Source organism: Gasterosteus aculeatus, chromosome Y (genome assembly GCF_964276395.1).
Source record: "Gasterosteus aculeatus chromosome Y, fGasAcu3.hap1.1, whole genome shotgun sequence".
NCBI classification, from domain to species: domain Eukaryota; kingdom Metazoa; phylum Chordata; class Actinopteri; order Perciformes; family Gasterosteidae; genus Gasterosteus; species Gasterosteus aculeatus.
Genome location: NC_135709.1, coordinates 9,930,409 through 9,947,027, shown reverse-complemented (window position 1 = coordinate 9,947,027; position 16,619 = coordinate 9,930,409). Strand labels below are relative to the sequence as shown.

At 45.1% G+C, this 16,619-nt stretch overlaps 1 protein-coding gene across 1 annotated transcript; it reads left to right on the top strand.

The window, feature by feature from the left end:
- Positions 1–8,947: 8,947 nt before the first annotated feature.
- On the top strand, positions 8,948–16,555 carry LOC120812515 (transcription factor E2F4-like). The gene is made up of 11 exons (XM_040168608.2): positions 8,948–9,381; positions 10,712–10,821; positions 11,751–11,912; positions 12,530–12,573; positions 12,665–12,729; positions 12,951–13,139; positions 13,278–13,365; positions 13,525–13,671; positions 14,281–14,328; positions 14,417–14,458; positions 14,609–16,555. The coding sequence occupies exons 1-11, from the start codon at positions 9,217–9,219 to the stop codon at positions 14,722–14,724; spliced, it is 1,176 nt and encodes a 391-aa protein (XP_040024542.1). The 5' UTR covers positions 8,948–9,216; the 3' UTR covers positions 14,725–16,555.
- Positions 16,556–16,619: the final 64 nt, after the last annotated feature.

The following is a 16,619-nucleotide window of genomic DNA, read 5'->3' as shown; positions in this document are numbered from 1 at the left end:
CAGTACAGTGTGACGCTTCAGACACAGGTTTGGGCGCAGCACTGATGCAGATGGGGAAGCCAGTCGCTTTCGCAAGCAGGGCACTTACACAAACTGAGGGGCGCTATGCCCAAATAGAAAAAGAGTTTTTAGCAGTGGTTTTCAGCATGGAGAAATTCCACCAATACACATATGGCCGCAAAGTCACTGTACAGAGTGATCACGAGCCGTTAGAAACCATTGTACGCAAACCCCTGCTGAGTGCACCCAAAAGGCTGCAGGGCATGATGCTGCGCATACAAGAATATGACTTGGATGTCATTTATGTGCCTGGAAGAGACATGTTTCTGGCCAACACTCTCAGCAGAGCCTATCTTCCTGAGAGTATATCGGGGGAAGCTGATCTAGAGACTGTCAACATGGTGCAACACTTACCGATCTCCTCAGACAGACAGACAAAAAAAGACACCACATTGCAGCTTCTCATTAAAACAATGAGCCAGAGATGGCCCAAGGACAAATCAAAGGTACCCAGTGAAATCAGGCCTTACTTCTCATTACAAGGAGAATTAAGCCACCAAGATGGAATAGTCTTCAGGGGTGAGCGTGCCGTAATTCCTGACACGCTGAGATCAGACATCACTGGTCGATTACACTCATCGCATCTGGGTGTTGAAGGATGCCTACGTAGAGCTGGAGAGTGTGTCTACTGGCTGGGCATGAACGACCAGATTAAGACGTATATAGCTAACAGTGATATCTGCAGGTCGATGGACAATAAACAACAAAAAGAAACATTGATGTCACATGAGGTTCCAAGCAGGCCATGGGCGAAGGTGGGCACAGATCTGTTTGTGTTTGACAACAAGATCTATCTCATCACTGTGGATTATTGGTCAAACTTTTGGGAAATAGACTACCTGATAGATACCAAATCCACCACAGTGATAAAGAAACTGAAAGCTCATTTTGCCCGCCAAGGCATTCCGTATTCAGTGATGTCAGACAACGGCCCACAATACGTGTCCCAGGACTTCCAAAAATTCTGCGAACTGTGGGGATTCCAGCATGTGACCTCGTCACCTGGCTACCCACAGAGCAATTGCAAAGCAGAATCAGCTGTCAAGACGGCAAAGAGACTTCTCATGAAAGCCAAAGCAGCTGGACAGCATCCTTATCTTGCAATTCTGGACCACCGCAACACACCGTCACAGGGCCTGGATAGTAGCCCAGCACAGCGACTGCCGTACCAAAACACTGCTGCCAACGAAAGCAACCCTGCTCAGGCCAGAAGTCGTTCAGGTCAGCCAGAAGCTGAAGAACAGGCAGCAATGTCAGAGTACATACTACAACAGATCAGCTAGAGACTTGGACACACTTGCCCCGGGTGACTGTGTGAGGATACAACCACTCTCACCCCATGCTGTCTGGAGACTAGGCAGGGTGCTGAAGCCAGTTGATGGGAGGTCCTATGAGGTTCAGTTGCAATCTGGAAGTGTCATTAGGAGAAATCGCAGACACCTCAGGCGTCCACCTGGTGTGACTTTTAGTGACCCTCTCGATATGGAGATCAGCAGTTCATGTCTCACAGCCTGTGGCTGTGAGACATGAACCTGCAGAGTCTGTTCCTGTCCCTCACGGTGTCGCAGCAGAACATACACCCAGAGACACTGGTGGCGGAGACACCCCTGTCATGACCAGAGCCGGGCGCACAGTGGTGCAGCCACCGCGATATAAGGACTGTGCGGTATCATGCAGATGAATGCTGATGTTTACATGCACCTGGCACGTGAAAGGCTATTTTCATCAGTTGCTGAGAGAAGATTTTGATTGATGAGCATATTGAATTGTTTATGATTTAGCAATAAGCAGTGTCAGTATTATAATCTTGCTTGTTGGCCACAGTCAAATGTTGAGATAACAGCTCTAACTCTCAAAAGAGAAAGGATGTAACAATAGGAACTATAGGTAGGAACTAGGGATGCACCGATCCACATTTTTTTACTTCCGATCCGATCCCGATATCTAAATTTGGATATCGGCCGATACAGATAATATTCCGATACCAGAGCTGTGTTTGAAAAACAGGAAATCCTGTTAACAGAAAAAATTCTGAAAACAAATTTGAAACTAAGGGTTTCAGATTGATTGTCATGTCAATATTTATTTAATTTCTTAAAAATTTAGAAATATGAAAAGTGCAAGTGTGAACATCTTACACACACACACATACACTCTTGACACACAGTCTCACTCGTTCACAAAAATAACAGCACAAATCAAGTAATCTGAAGAAAAGTGCAATAAAATAACTGTAAACATCTTACACACATACACACTTGACACACAGTCTCACTCACTCACTCATTCACACACGCAATCACACTTACTCTCTCACACACACACACACACAATAAGTTTTAAAACAGTGTGCATCAGAACAGCACTTAAGATGACCTGGAATAAACTAAACACCAGAGTCTAACTATTCTTTAAAAGAAAACAAAAATTGAATGTCTCAAAGTTGTCTCGGTGGAAGTGATGTAGTGTTAAACAAATCTTACATCGGCAGGTTCTTATTGAGTGTTACACCGTAGTTGCTAGATGTTCGTAGGACTGGATATGGAAGAGATTTTTTTTCATTTGTATTTGTTCACACCATGTTGTGGAAATTGTAAAATGTTATGAGTGCGCAGCTCAGAATAAAACTAGCTCTGGCTTGAGCATGATGCTAACGTGTGTCCTCTCTTCATATTAATCCAAAGGATTAAGGCTACACAGTGCTTCCTGGCCTTTGCTGCCGGTCCAGATTACCCCTAGGTCTGGTGCCGGTAACAATTGGGGGCTCGTCCTGGATCATCTGGCGTCTTTACCAGGTGAAGTGGGTGCTAAAACAACGTGAACCGGTGACAAAAGCTTCAGGGAAGGCTGCAATATCGTGCTTCATCCAGAGAGCAGAGAACACCGTGGTAACGGTAAAAAGTGGCCGCTGTCACCCTGAGACCGACGCTGGTCTCCCAGCTTCAGAAGAGACTGTCCGACTTGAGTGTAAGTCAACTCCTGAGAGTTGCGAGTTCAATTGATGATGGTGGTACAATTGGCAACATTGAGGATCTGAGCGAACCAGAACTGTATGACCTGATTGTCGACTATATCAGAAGTGAGAAACTGTCAGTCCTAGAGGATTGGGGCCACAGACACCGAAGGGGTAGAAGCTAACCAGGCTGCGACATTGAGATGGGTAAACCTACTGACGACACCAAAGGACACCTGCCCATCAGCAGTCTGACCTCAGGCACCAACAACAGAGACTAGGGGCCGATGCAATGACTGTGTACAACAGGGAAAAATTAGCTTCCCTCACTGCTTCGTTTGTGGTCAAGCAGGACATCGCGCCATAGGCTGTCTGAAAAAAAAGATGTCGGGAAACTGGGTTGAGGTCACTGGAGCGTGGCAGCCAGTGATCATGACAGCTGAAGAGGCCTCAACACCAGTCAGGTCTGTAAAAGCAGACACACAGCATCAACCACCACCAAGGAAGTGTATAGCACAGCTCATAGGAAAGCGATGCATGGTTTCATGTGCTATAAATGGAGTTCCTCTACAAATGCTGCTTGACTCAGGGGCTCAAGTGACTATGGTAGGGAGAGCATGGATGAAAAAAACACTTCCCAATGTCCAAATCCAGCCACTCCAATCCCTCCTTTTCGACCAGCCCTTGGAGATTTTGGCAGCTAATGGTACAGATGTTCCTTTTGAGGGATGGGCAGATGTTGAACTCCAGGTCTGTAGTCAAAATTATGGACATGTCACTATACAAGTGCCAGTATTGATCAGCAAGAATGTTCTTAACTCTCCTCTGTTAGGCAGTAACGTTATAGCTGAGATTATCAAAACAAACCAGGAACAAAGAGGGTAGGCTGATATTTCTGCTTTACTTAAAGAAGCTTTAAGTGTCAGTGACAGTGCAGTGGAGGCCCTGGTTGCTACTCTCCAGCTTTCGACCACTGAGGAAACTGCTTCCGAGCTTGAGTGTAGTGTGAGGACAAGAAGGAGAGGAGTAACGATTCCTGGAGAGAAGATTTGTGAGGTGAGGTGTAGAGTTAGAGAGTGGCCAAGGGGCGGGACAATGCTGTTTCAACCCAATCTAGTGAGTAACTGCCCTGAAGGGTTAGAGCTGTTTCCGGCTTTAGTAGATTTTCCAAGTGGGTACACAAAAATAGTCAAAATTCCTATTCAGAACCCCACTAAGCACAACATCTATCTCACAAAGAGAACGGTTCTGGGCACGTTGGAGGAAGCGATGGAAGTAAAACCAATTAACTGTTTTCCAGGTGGGTCAGAGCCACTATCCCATCCCACTGCGAACGCATACTCAGCTCAGCTAAACACAAATCAGCAGAGAGAAACAAGTGATAGACATGAGATGAAAGGCATGTCAGAGCAGAGCCGGCACCCCCCTGTTGACGTGTCACACCTGAAAGAGGAAGATAGTCAGAGACATGTTATACGAAGAGTCCGATGTATTTGCCAGGTAGGATTCTGACATTGGGTCCATCCCAAACTTGCAGCTGCAAATCCTCCTAAAGGACAAAACAAACGAACGTTCTACAATTCAGGTCCCAAGCCCTTGTACAAAGAGGTAAAGGAATATGTCCAGAACCTGCTTGACCACGGGTGGATCAGGAAATCCACCCCACCCTACTCGTCTCCAGTGGTCTGTGTCAGAAAAAAAGACAAGAGCCTACGCCTGTGTGTTGACTTTCGAGGCTTGAAGCGAAACACTGTCCCTGACCGTCACCCTCTTCTGACGTATCCAAGATCTGCTGGATAATCTCGGGGGATAATCATGGTTCTCCATACTCGATCAAGGAAGTGCTTACCACCAGGGTATTGTCGATGGGTGTTCCAGACACCTGACTGCCTTTAGCACGTCATGGGGTCTCAACGAGTGGATTCGACTACCATTTGGCCTGACCAATGCACCAGCAGTATTTCAAAGATGCATGGAGGGAGTTCTTGATGGTCTAAGGGATGAGTGCTGCTCTCCATATTTAGATGACGTGCTCTGCTTCTCCAAGACTTTCCAGGAACATATTGACGACCTGAGGAAGGTCCTTGGCCGCCTTCAAGAAAACGGTATTAAACGTTACGGCCAAAAAAGTGTGAGCTTTTTAAAAGTCAGGTCAGATATCTAGGGCGCTTAGTGACCAGGGAAGGCATCCAGATAGACCCTCAAGACCTTGAGGCCATTCAGCACTTCGAGGATAGAGAGCCAAAGAACGTAGGAGGGCTCTCTTAGGGTTTCTAGGTTATTATAGAACCTTCATATAGGACTTTTCTAGGATAGCCAGGCCTCTGTTTCAGCTAATTGGAAGTCCTAGAGACAACTCCAAAACCAACCCAGCTAAATCAAACAAGACCAAGGCAAGGGACGCAAATAGTGGTCAGCTTTCATCTAAAGTACCGGTCCAATGGACACCACAACACAGTGCAGTGGTGGCTCACCTTGTTGACATGCTATGCAGTCCACCCATCCTGCCCTACCCAGACTTTGATTTGCCATTTGTCCTTCACACAGACGCATCGAATGAAGGTCTGGGGGCAGTTCTCTATCAACAGCAGGGAAACAAACTCTGTGTTGTCGCTTATGGTTCCAGGAAACTCTCACCAGCTGAGAATAACTATCATCTCCATTCTGGGAAGCTGGAGTTCCTGGCCTTAAAGTGGGCAGTCTGTGATAAATTTAGAGATTACCTCTATTATGCGCCCACTTTCAGCGTGTACACGGATATAATCCCCTTACTTATGTTCTGAGTACGGCCAAGTTGAATGCAGTTGGACATCGTTGGGTGGGTGAGTTAGCAGACTTTTTTTACCATCAGATATCAGCCAGGCAAGTCAAATGCAAACGCTGACACCCTGTCACGATATCCAGTACCACTTCGCAACCATCTAAAAGAGTACACAGAAACAATGTCGCCAGATGTTGTCTCTGCCATCTGGCAGGGGGACAAAGCTATGAGGGACGGTAATGTGCCATGGGTGGCTGCACTACAGCTGCATCATGATGCTGAAGACACACTTTGTGAAGGCATTCCGGTTATCACTCCAGAAAGTGTTCAGCGGCTCAGAAGGAGGATGCTCCCATCTGTGAGGTGATAAACCTGAAAAAAAGAGGATGGAATCCTAATGATAAAGACAAAAGACAAATGGGACGAGAGACACGCAGAATCGTACATGAATGGAACAGACTCAAATTGGATAAAGGAATACTGTACCGGCAGACAGAACAGTGGAAACAGTTGGTCCTACCCAGCAAACTGAAGTTGACTGTACTAAAACACTTGGATGATGATATGGGGCATGTTGGCGCAGACAAAGTGATCCACCTGGTGAGAGAGAGGTTTTTTTGGCCCTTCATGCAACAGGAAATTGAAGACTACGTAATTCGTCAGTGCCAGTGTGTTAAACAAAAAAAGCCAAATATTCCAGAGAGAGCACCAATGGGTTCAATAACAACCAGTGCCCCCTTTGAGCTCATCTCCATTGACTATCTCCATCTTGAACGCAGTAAAGGTGGCTATGAGTATATTTTAGTTCTGATAGATCACTTCACTCGCGTTGCTCAAGCCTACCCAACAAGAACAAGTCAGGCAGAAAAGCAGCTGAGAAAATCTTCTATGACTTTATTCTACGCTTCGGATACCCTGCAAGGTTGCATCACGATCAGGGCCAGGAGTTCGAGAATGGTCTTTTCCAGAGACTGCAGCAGCTTGCAGGAGTCGCCCACTCTCAAACCACCCTCTATCACCCGCAGGGCAATCCAGTTGAGCGTCTGAACAGGACACTTCTACAGATGCTCCGCACTCTGCAAGAGGAAAAAAAAGCTGAGTGGAAGGATCACTTACCCCACATAGTACACGCGTATAACTGCACGAGACATGAGGGAACAGGCTATTCACCGTTCTTTCTCCTGTATGGAAGAGCCCCACGGTTGCCTGTTGACTTACTCTTTGACCTGAAACCTCAACAAGAACCAACGGCCAAACAAGAGTATGCGCAGAAATGGGCTTCTCGCATGCACCAGGCCAACAAGATTGCATCAGATAACAGAGGGAAGTGCTCTGCAAAGGGAAAGAAATCCTATGATCGGCATTTGACAGGCAGGGTATTGCAGCCTGGAGACCGGGTGCTTGTCAGAAACCTGTCAGAGAGGGGTGGGCCGGGTAAACTTTGTGCTTATTGGGAGAAGAGAATTCATCACGTGATCGAAAAGATTGGAGATGGACCTGTGTACAGAGTTCAGCCAGAAAATGGAGATCAAACCTTACGTGTCCTGCACCGTAACCTGCTGCTTCCGGTAAATGATTTGCCCTTGGAGCAGGTTGAGCAGAGACAGCCTGCACTCAAGAAAAACCAAAAACAGAGGGACAATCAGATAAAGAACAGTGATACAACAGTGGAGCAGGAGTCTGAACATCCCGAGGATGAGGAACAATACACATATTGTCTCAGGACCATACCAGTGTATGAAAGGAGGAGAGTCAGACCCCCAAGGCCTCCGAGTGAACTCAGTGCTGTAGCCCCAGAGTTCAAGCCAATGGGACAAGCGACAGAGACCACTCAAATACGGCAGCCAACTGAACGTGAGCCAGTTGCGGAGCCAGATTCAGTTCAGCTGCCGGGACCGGCTGCTACACCATCAGCTGAGGAGCTACCACATCAACCAGCAAGGGAGGACAATATGGACAATGCAGATTGAGAAGAGCAAGCAGACAATAGTGAACCTGAACCAAGGCTATTAGATGAGGAAGCGCCACCGGTGAGAAGGTCAACTCGAGCAATAAAACCTGATAAAATGCTCACATATAACCAACTTGGACAACCTTCATTTCAGCCCTGGAAGTTAGGAGCAAATTGTATGTTTGCCTGTGTCCCCTATCCCATGCCATTTTACCCGGCTGTTCCTGAATTCTGTTACTACCCGACACCAGTATGGACATGTTAACTTTGTAATGACATCATGACGAAGAAGAAAAAAATTCACTGTTGACTGTACTTTGACTGTTGGGCTTGGGGGAGACTCTTGACCTAAACTTACTGGTGATAGTTAGGTTTCGGATGTCCGGAGACATCTCTTGAAGCAGGGGAGAGTGTTGTAGGTTGGAAATGCTACACGTTAGTTGTTATTAAAACAACCCCCCCCCCCCGCCCCCCTTTTTTCTCCTTGTTAATAAATGCACTCTTTAAGACGTGAGACGTTGGAGAGAACGTAGCTACAGGCTCCGCTGATGCGCAGCTCAGAATAAAACTAGCTCTGGCTTGAGCATGACGCTAACGTGTGTCCTCTCTTCATATTAATCCACAGGCTACACAGTGCTTCCTAGCCTGTGTAACCTTTGCTGCCGGTCCAGATTTCCTCTAGGTCTGGTGCCGTTAACACACACAATCCAATAAGATTTGAACATGCAAATACTAGTCTATTACGTATGTGTTAATTCGCCTGGTATATATGTTTTAAAAGTAATATTCAGTCAAAGTTATGTGAAGTTCATACAATTGGTGCGGACCTCAAACTCACAGGATTTTTAAAGTTTTGAATTGAATTTAAGTTCTGAATTGTTTTATGTGATATTTCTAACGTTTTCTTGACAGTTTGCGTGAACAAGAGGTGCTAGTATGCACGCACGTCAAAACGCGCGTGCTTGTTTTCTTCAAGTTTGAGTGAGTAAGGGAGCGTGTAAAAGTATCTTTACCATACATATCCAAATTAGCCTCTTTAACATTTTTAGAAGGACATTACCTAATCCTTGACATCCATCAACCTTTAGAAAAATACATATTTCGAACATAGTACATTGATTGGCTTGAGACGTTGTGCTGATCGCACTGTTGGTTTGTACTACGCTTTTGAATCGGCGTGAGAACTGGCAGACGCTCCCTGCGACGAATCAACCGTCGCGTCATACCTCGCGTGGCCAACGGCTCTCTCTGCCGACTGATCGCGTCGCCCGTTGAATCACTCGACTCAGCCCGTTCGCCTCACTTTGGGGAGAAAATACGGAATAAAAACCAGGTCGAACTTTCCCATTAAACACCGGTTACCGCAGACACACTTCCCCGGCCTCCCGTTTGTCTGACTGCGGCGGCGGCACGTGCTTTTCCTGAGTTCGCTGGCTGGGTTTGCTCGGGCAGGCAGCGGGGAGTTAACGCTCGCGGAGCTGGTCCCGAGTGATGATGGAGCTAGAGTCGGCCAGTAACAGAGGCGAACTGGGAGCTGTGGGGGACTCGCTGCAGCCACAGACTCCCAGCAGGCACGAAAAGAGCCTGGGGCTGCTCACGACCAAGTTTGTGACTTTACTACAGGAGGCGAAGGACGGAGTGCTGGATCTGAAGGCGGTGAGCATGCAGCCGGCTCTTTGTTGTTAGCTAGCACATGTCATTTTGAGCCTGCCCGCTGTCGTTGGGTTGCATGCACTTTCGCTAGCATGCCAGTTAGCATAGCCTAGCTGTTTAACATGCTAATTCTTTGGGACACTTATTTGCCATTGGGGTATTCGTGATTGCGTCGTGGTATCTGGCGTGTCGCGAAGTGGGGCTTCAAAGTGAACTCGGGTCAACTTTTCTGCCTCCGCCCCTCCGCGGATTCAAAGTTTAAAAAGTGGGTCCGCTTTTGTGGTTCCTATTAAAGCTAACGCTGCTGCATCTTAACACATGAGCAATCATTTTCTGATTGATTGAAACGTCTTTGTCAATTACCCTCATGCATTCCCTCCATTAGTGTCCAATAGGAAGTGGGCCTATGGTTTAGCTTCTAGACCAACGTTACGTTTAACGTCACGTAAACTAAACTTAGCCGCGTCGAAGCCACAATACATAGATGCCGTATTATATTTCAGGTAAACCATCGCTTGCTGAGCAGCCACAGTTTCGGTGACAAAAGTTGCTCGAACAGCAAGTTATTTTGTGTAAACTCCTATTATGATAAAGATATTTTGATTTCCGGGAAAGTGTTTAGCCAGTGCCATTAACATTAATAATCCTTCCAAAGGGAGTAACCCTGAAGCCCAGACTTAAGAAAAGCAGTTTCACTACACACCCAAATTGGAATATAAATAGAAACATACACAAGTGCCAGCCACGTTTTTTTCCCTTCTCTCCAACAAAATCAGTGAACCAGATGGCAGCTTGACCAGCCAAGCATCCCTTTGTATTGTCTTCTCACATAACATTCATTGATTTGCCGGGCGAGCTGGATTGTAACAGTAATGCATACTTTGTATTTCATTATCTCAATCCCTGTCAAATGTTTATTAAATGTAATGCATGTGTTAATACCGAAACCAAAGCTGCAGCAATTGTTCGGCTAACTAAATCCTTGCTTTTTTTTTCTAATACGAAAGTGAAAAGGGAAATTATTGTGTGTGTGTGTGTGAACTGCCACGGTTTTGTTAGCTGTCATTGAGCAAGTCTGTGACCACAGTGCCGACACGCAGCCCCAAGTTATCAGCACCAGCCATGTGGTTATCTGAGGTTGTTTAACGCCGAGAAGTTTGCTGGGAAGGAAGTTGAAATGCTCCTGTCATATCGTACAATGGGCGGCTGCAGGGCATTGAGTCCGTTGGCACAGATGTGTTTGTCTGGGTTTTAGTCATGGACCCTGTAAAGGAGAAGATGCTGCCAGATAATCTTGACCATGTTTTTCATTTTGTTGGTCCTGAAAATTCAGGCCGCAGACACCTTGGCAGTGCGGCAGAAACGGCGAATCTACGACATCACCAACGTGTTGGAGGGAATTGGGCTGATAGAGAAGAAATCCAAGAACAGCATCCAATGGAAGTAAGCACACAGTATATATTTTTTTATTCCCAAAGAAATAACCACATTTTTCTGCATGGTGCGTTCATGAAAAGTCAAAATGTTAAATTGAATCCTAATTTTCAAAAGACCGCCACTATTTGTATTTAATGAGCTAATTGGATCAATATTTCAGTTTAGTCTATAACTGACATTACAGAAATGTGATGATGCTTAGATAATGAGAGAGGGTAACTGTAGCAAACAACAATACTAACTGAAAATGTTTCTTGCAAGCGCTTGCACCAACCCCCCCCCCCCCACTTTCCATTTAAAACATTCAAATTCTAGCTATCAGGAATCAGGAAACATTTATTGCCAAAATCTGAGGATCAAGCACTAATTGTTGATTTAGTCGCGTTATCCTCCACTCATGACTTTTAGTGTGTTATTCCGTGGTACAAACATGCTGATGACTGCATCTCGTATGTAATGCTGGTTGGGGAGGAGAGTGTGAGGCCACATGACGCTTAATAGGATCTCCGTTTGCATGAAATCTTTGCATCTCGGTTAAAGAGCTGACCAATTTGTCCATTTCCTTTTCTAATTTTAATGTTACAACGATGGAATGACAAAATGTCCTTAAGCATAAGAAAGCACATGACTCCAACCCGCCTGACTGTATGAAATGTGTTACTTTGTTGAACCACAAACATTAGTCAAGCTGTGTGGTGATTACCACATCTTTTACAGGCAATGCCCCCTGCAAATGCAGCTGTATTCATTTATTTTTTTGTCCACTAATACAAGGCAGATTGATCAGAAGCCACGAGAAAAGTGAATCCGTAGAGCTGAATAAATACCAAGCAGGATGTTACTGAAAAAACAGCACACGTGCTCGCATGCTTATGCAGCTGTGTTTGCATGCAGACCTTGAATGACCCTGTTGTGCATTTGTCTTTGTGCTTCAGGGGTGTAGGTCCAGGATGTAACACCAGGGAGATCGCAGATAAGCTAATTGATCTGAAGGCCGAGCTGGATGACCTGGCTCTCAGGGAGAACGAGCTGGACCAGCAGAGAGTCTGGGTCCAGCAGAGCATCAAGAATGTAACGGATGACTCTAACAACAGCCCATATCCTTCCCTGCAGTGTTTATGTGTTTATTGTGAATGGAATAGTGCTCCATAGATGCATCCTGTGGTCGCCGGGATTTCATTCGGTCGCTTTCCAAATCCTAGAGAGGACCGCTCCTAAAAATATTGGTTTGTTAGCGGTGCTTCTCCCGGCCAAGGTGATGTAATGCATGTTGGAGTACGTGTGGTATTTTTGTCTGACATGACGGTGACCAGAATACATTCATTAGTTGAGTAATAACCATTAATGAATGTAAACTAGCCTTCGTGTGACAGTTTCTGGTCCATATTTACATCCGTGTTTATATGACATGCAGCAGCCAATTAATTTCTTAATTCTTCCGTCCACCAATTTTGTAATTTGACTCCAGCTACAAAAGAAAATGTCTCCTGGTTGATATCTATTTGTTTTATTCTGTGTCTTTTGAGTCCCACTTTGAAGAAGTGCAGCACTATGTTTCGGAAGCTCCCGACTAACGGATCGTAAGTATTCAGTAAACCGTCTTGTCCTCGGTGCATCCTGAACAGAAAACGTATTTTAAAGACTTGCACAGCCCATCGGTCAAGTTGAATTTCAGTTTCATCGTCGTGGAAATGGACCCTTAACAAATTCCCACTATGGCATATATCAGACATGAAGACCTCTGTGGCGCTTTCAATGGTAATTGTTTCAGATGCTTGATGCTTTGTGACATTTATTTGTGCATCTCAAACACAGCTACCAAACACAATTGTCTTTCCTTCTTCTTCAGGTGAGACTCTGCTAGCAATCCGGGCTCCCATCGGCACACAACTAGAGGTCCCCATACCCGAGTCTGTAAGTCAATTCATTTTATTTTGTATAGCCCAAAATCGCAAATTACAAATTTGTCTCTGAGAGCTTTACAGTCTGTACACATGCGACATCTGCACAGGAAATTAAACGAAAAAAGAAACCTTAGGGAGAACGTCAGAGGAGGGAGTCAGGCGTGTCGTTTCCTTATGTCCAGCTGCTGTTCGATGTCATGTTTCACACTGGGCCAATGTGTTCTCATCCAGGTCCTCAACGGGCAGAGGAAATACCAGATCCGTCTCAAGAGCTCATCTGGTGCCATCGAGGTTTTACTGGTCAATAAAGACCCGTCCAGTGCCTCACCTATTGTGCTGCCCGTGCCTCCTCCAGACGACATCCTTCAAAGCCTCCCCGTACCGACGCCTACCTCTCAGCCGCCCACGGCTGTCCCACAGGTCCGTGCAGGTCCAGCAATTACTGAATGCAACGTTTTCAATTCTGCTTTTGTCTCTTTTTTTCTTTGAAGAATACATTATATTTATTTTTTCATATAAAAACTTTTATCTTCTTTACTTTATCTTTCCGCCCTCCAGTTCTCCAAAACTGCTCCAGCAATGATTGCAAAACCCCGCCCGGCCGCAATAACCGCTGTAGCAGCCACCGCGACAGCCCCAGTGACAGGTACCAGAGTACACCGGCACTCTAAGCTGAAATACAGCAACAGCAAGACGAACTTATCTCAAATATTTACATCTCATCTACTTTAGCGATTTGTTTTACACTGAATCCTTCTGGAAGTTTCTGTTGCTATAATGCCAAGATGCTCTTGTTTTATTTCAGAAGCGACGAGCGCCGCGCTGCTCACCCCGACGACAAACACGCCTGCTGCTGCTACTCAGCAGCTGCAGTCTTCTGCCTCGCTGGATGGATCTGCGTCCTCTTCTGCGTCCGCAGGGTTTCAACCAATTAAGTCAGATCCGTCTGAATGTGAGTATTTGCAAGTTGTTGATCTCTTTACAGCTTCTCTCTCTCTCTTTCTCACTCACATTGTCTCTTACTCACAATCTTTTTCTCTCACACTCACTAAAATTCAGGTTTGCAAAGGTTAAAGGGATAAAGCTAATATTTTACCGTTACATTAATAATATCGTGCACATATTGGTTGTAAACTTTCTTTTACAACTTTCTATTCAGGACTGGGCCATATGAAGAGGACATTTTCATTATTTTTATACGTAAAGACATTTCTGTCCTTTTCACATTATATATATTTTTTCATATTTTGGAAGTCTAAACTCTGCTCACGTAATACACAATGTGACACTCCGATCCTAAAGAACATAAATGTCATCACGGTCACAGAAATAAACTCTGTAGAAGTGATATATATAATATATATTTTGTTATGCCACCATTTTTGACATCGGGAATCAGGAAACATTTATTACCAAAATATGTTAGACATACAAGGAATTTGACGTGGCAGTTGGTGCATCTGCGATCATCTTCGATCTTGACATCAGAGTATCTTTTTAGATGCGGTTTAATATAGTGAGAAACTCTAGAGCTGAAATGTTTGCTGTGGTTTTCTTCCAGTGCTGGACTTTCCCAAAGAGCTTTCTGACATGTTTGATCCAACAAAAGGTAAACTGCCCCCGCGTATAACAGGAATGACATGTTTGATCTGCTGTTGCTGTGATGTGGACTGATGGCTCTTTTCTGTATCTGGCAGAGATCAGCGGAGACCTTCTGGAGGACCTGATGTCATCAGAAGGTGAGTTTGACCTGACCGTGTCTAATAAGAGTTGATTTATGAATGTTAACATATATTGTATAGAACCAAGAAATGCTTTTATACATGTCCTCACTCATCGCCTCCCCTTGTAACGCGTCCTGGATGTCTCATTTTGTTCGTCTCCTCTAGTGTTCTCGCCTCTCCTCCGTCTGTCCCCCCCGCCCAGCGACCACGACTACATATACAACCTGGATGAGACAGAGGGCCTTTGTGACCTCTTCGACGTGCCCATCCTCAATCTCTGACTCCTGAGGTTGATGTCGGAGTGGGAAACGGCTCCCCAAACATGCTAATTCCCTTTTCTCTCCCAAGTGTCCCCCCCGCTCACTGACGGCGAAGGTGAGTGGCGGCACAGGAACGCCGATTTGATTCGACGAGCGTCTTGAGGACACCTGAGCTCCGACCGTTGCTCCGAGGGCAGCCCTGTGAACACGTACCGGCATGAACGAAAACGTCTTACTTCCTGCTTTTCCAAGGAAGCCGAGTCAAAGCAAAGTGACAAATAATTATATTTTTAAATGGCTATGTATGTCAAAGCAGTGCTTTTGGGTAACGGCGTGTGCGTGTGTGTGTGTGAGTGAGTTTCGTATTGAAAGCTCTCTTAACTTGTGTCCGATGTCTCTAGAGGGGGTACAAATGGAGAACCCCTTTTTTTTATCAGATAACTAGTCCCGGCAGACTAACGGAGCACAGCCCTCGTCACACGGCAGCTGCTTATGCATGGCTGCAACGAGTCCACACACAGCTGGTTAAATATGCACTGCCCTTATGTACATAGAGAATATATATTTTGAATTACCAGCACGCGAGTGTGTAGTAATAAACTTCATTTGTAACTAAGGCAGATCATTGGTCTGTAAATGAACAAAGATCCCGATACGCTAACGCTCGTGCCGTCTGTATGGCGCGCCGTGTTAAGTCCAGGGCATTTTGTCTCAAACCCTCCAGTGTCGAAGGTGTGTTTGTGAACCATACAGAAAGCGGAAACCCAATAAAATATATGTGACAAAGAGGCACAGACCAAAACTAGAGGTCTAGTTGGAGAATTTTACCGTGCTACTCGTTTTATTCTTTTTTTCCTATTAACGTGAACACTGTCGAGGTCAACGTGGTGCTCATAAAAATGAAATGTGTCTGCCACGTCTCCACTGATAATGAATTATAGCCCAGCTTTCCGTTTTATTTTGCCTCTTTACTTTTGAACCTTGCTATTTTTATTGCCTCTGATTATTATAAAACATAACTGGAGCGCATCAAAGGACCCCCCCCCCCACCTCACTCTCTAAAAAGACTTCTGTTTCTTTTGTCTTTTAATTATGTATGTATATGATTACCACCGTACTCAGTTCATGTTTATGGAAAGGGACTTGGACATGTATTTTTACTGAGCGAATATGGTTACGATGTCACTGACGACGCACGTGTGTTTGCTTGTTTGTATATTTGGTAAAGATCCCTATTCAATAGTTTATTCCAAGTCCTTTCTGTTTCTCGTGTAATGAGTTATTTGAATCTGATCTGTCTTCCTCTGCAGGAAGCAGGTGAGTAGCAGCTCAGGATGAGTCGTTGGGTGTCAAACTGTTAAAAGCTTGTCCGATATCAACATCATTCATGTTTCTACATGGCTCCTCCATGTCCGTTTTGCCCCGGATTAAGTCTATGTAAAGTATGTGCTGTTTATATCCATCGCTACCGCTTGTATAGGATAGCCTTTATTTTTTTATACCCGATAGATCTATTACTACTGCTACGTATTTGGGGCTTCACTTAATGGTGTTTTGAATTCCTCCACTGCTTCGTCAAAGCGTCTTGTCTCCTTGTTGCACTTTACATCACTGTGGACTGATTGGTTGTTTCTCAGCTGATCAGTAACGAGTCATCATATTTGGGCGGCGTCATGAGTTTCTTCAGTAAAGAAGCCCGGCAGTAATGTTTGGAATGAATCAAGACATTGTGGGACGGCTTGAGAGAGTCGTTCTAGACAGTAGTTGTTTTTTGTTTTTTTTACAAGATTCACTATTTGCTAAGCTATAGTTGCATCAAATGAAATAAAATAAACGCTTTGGCATTCCTGAAGTATTGTCTGTTTTCTAATTTAAGTAATTTGGCAAGTGTTTCCGTGCGTCATGGTACACACACA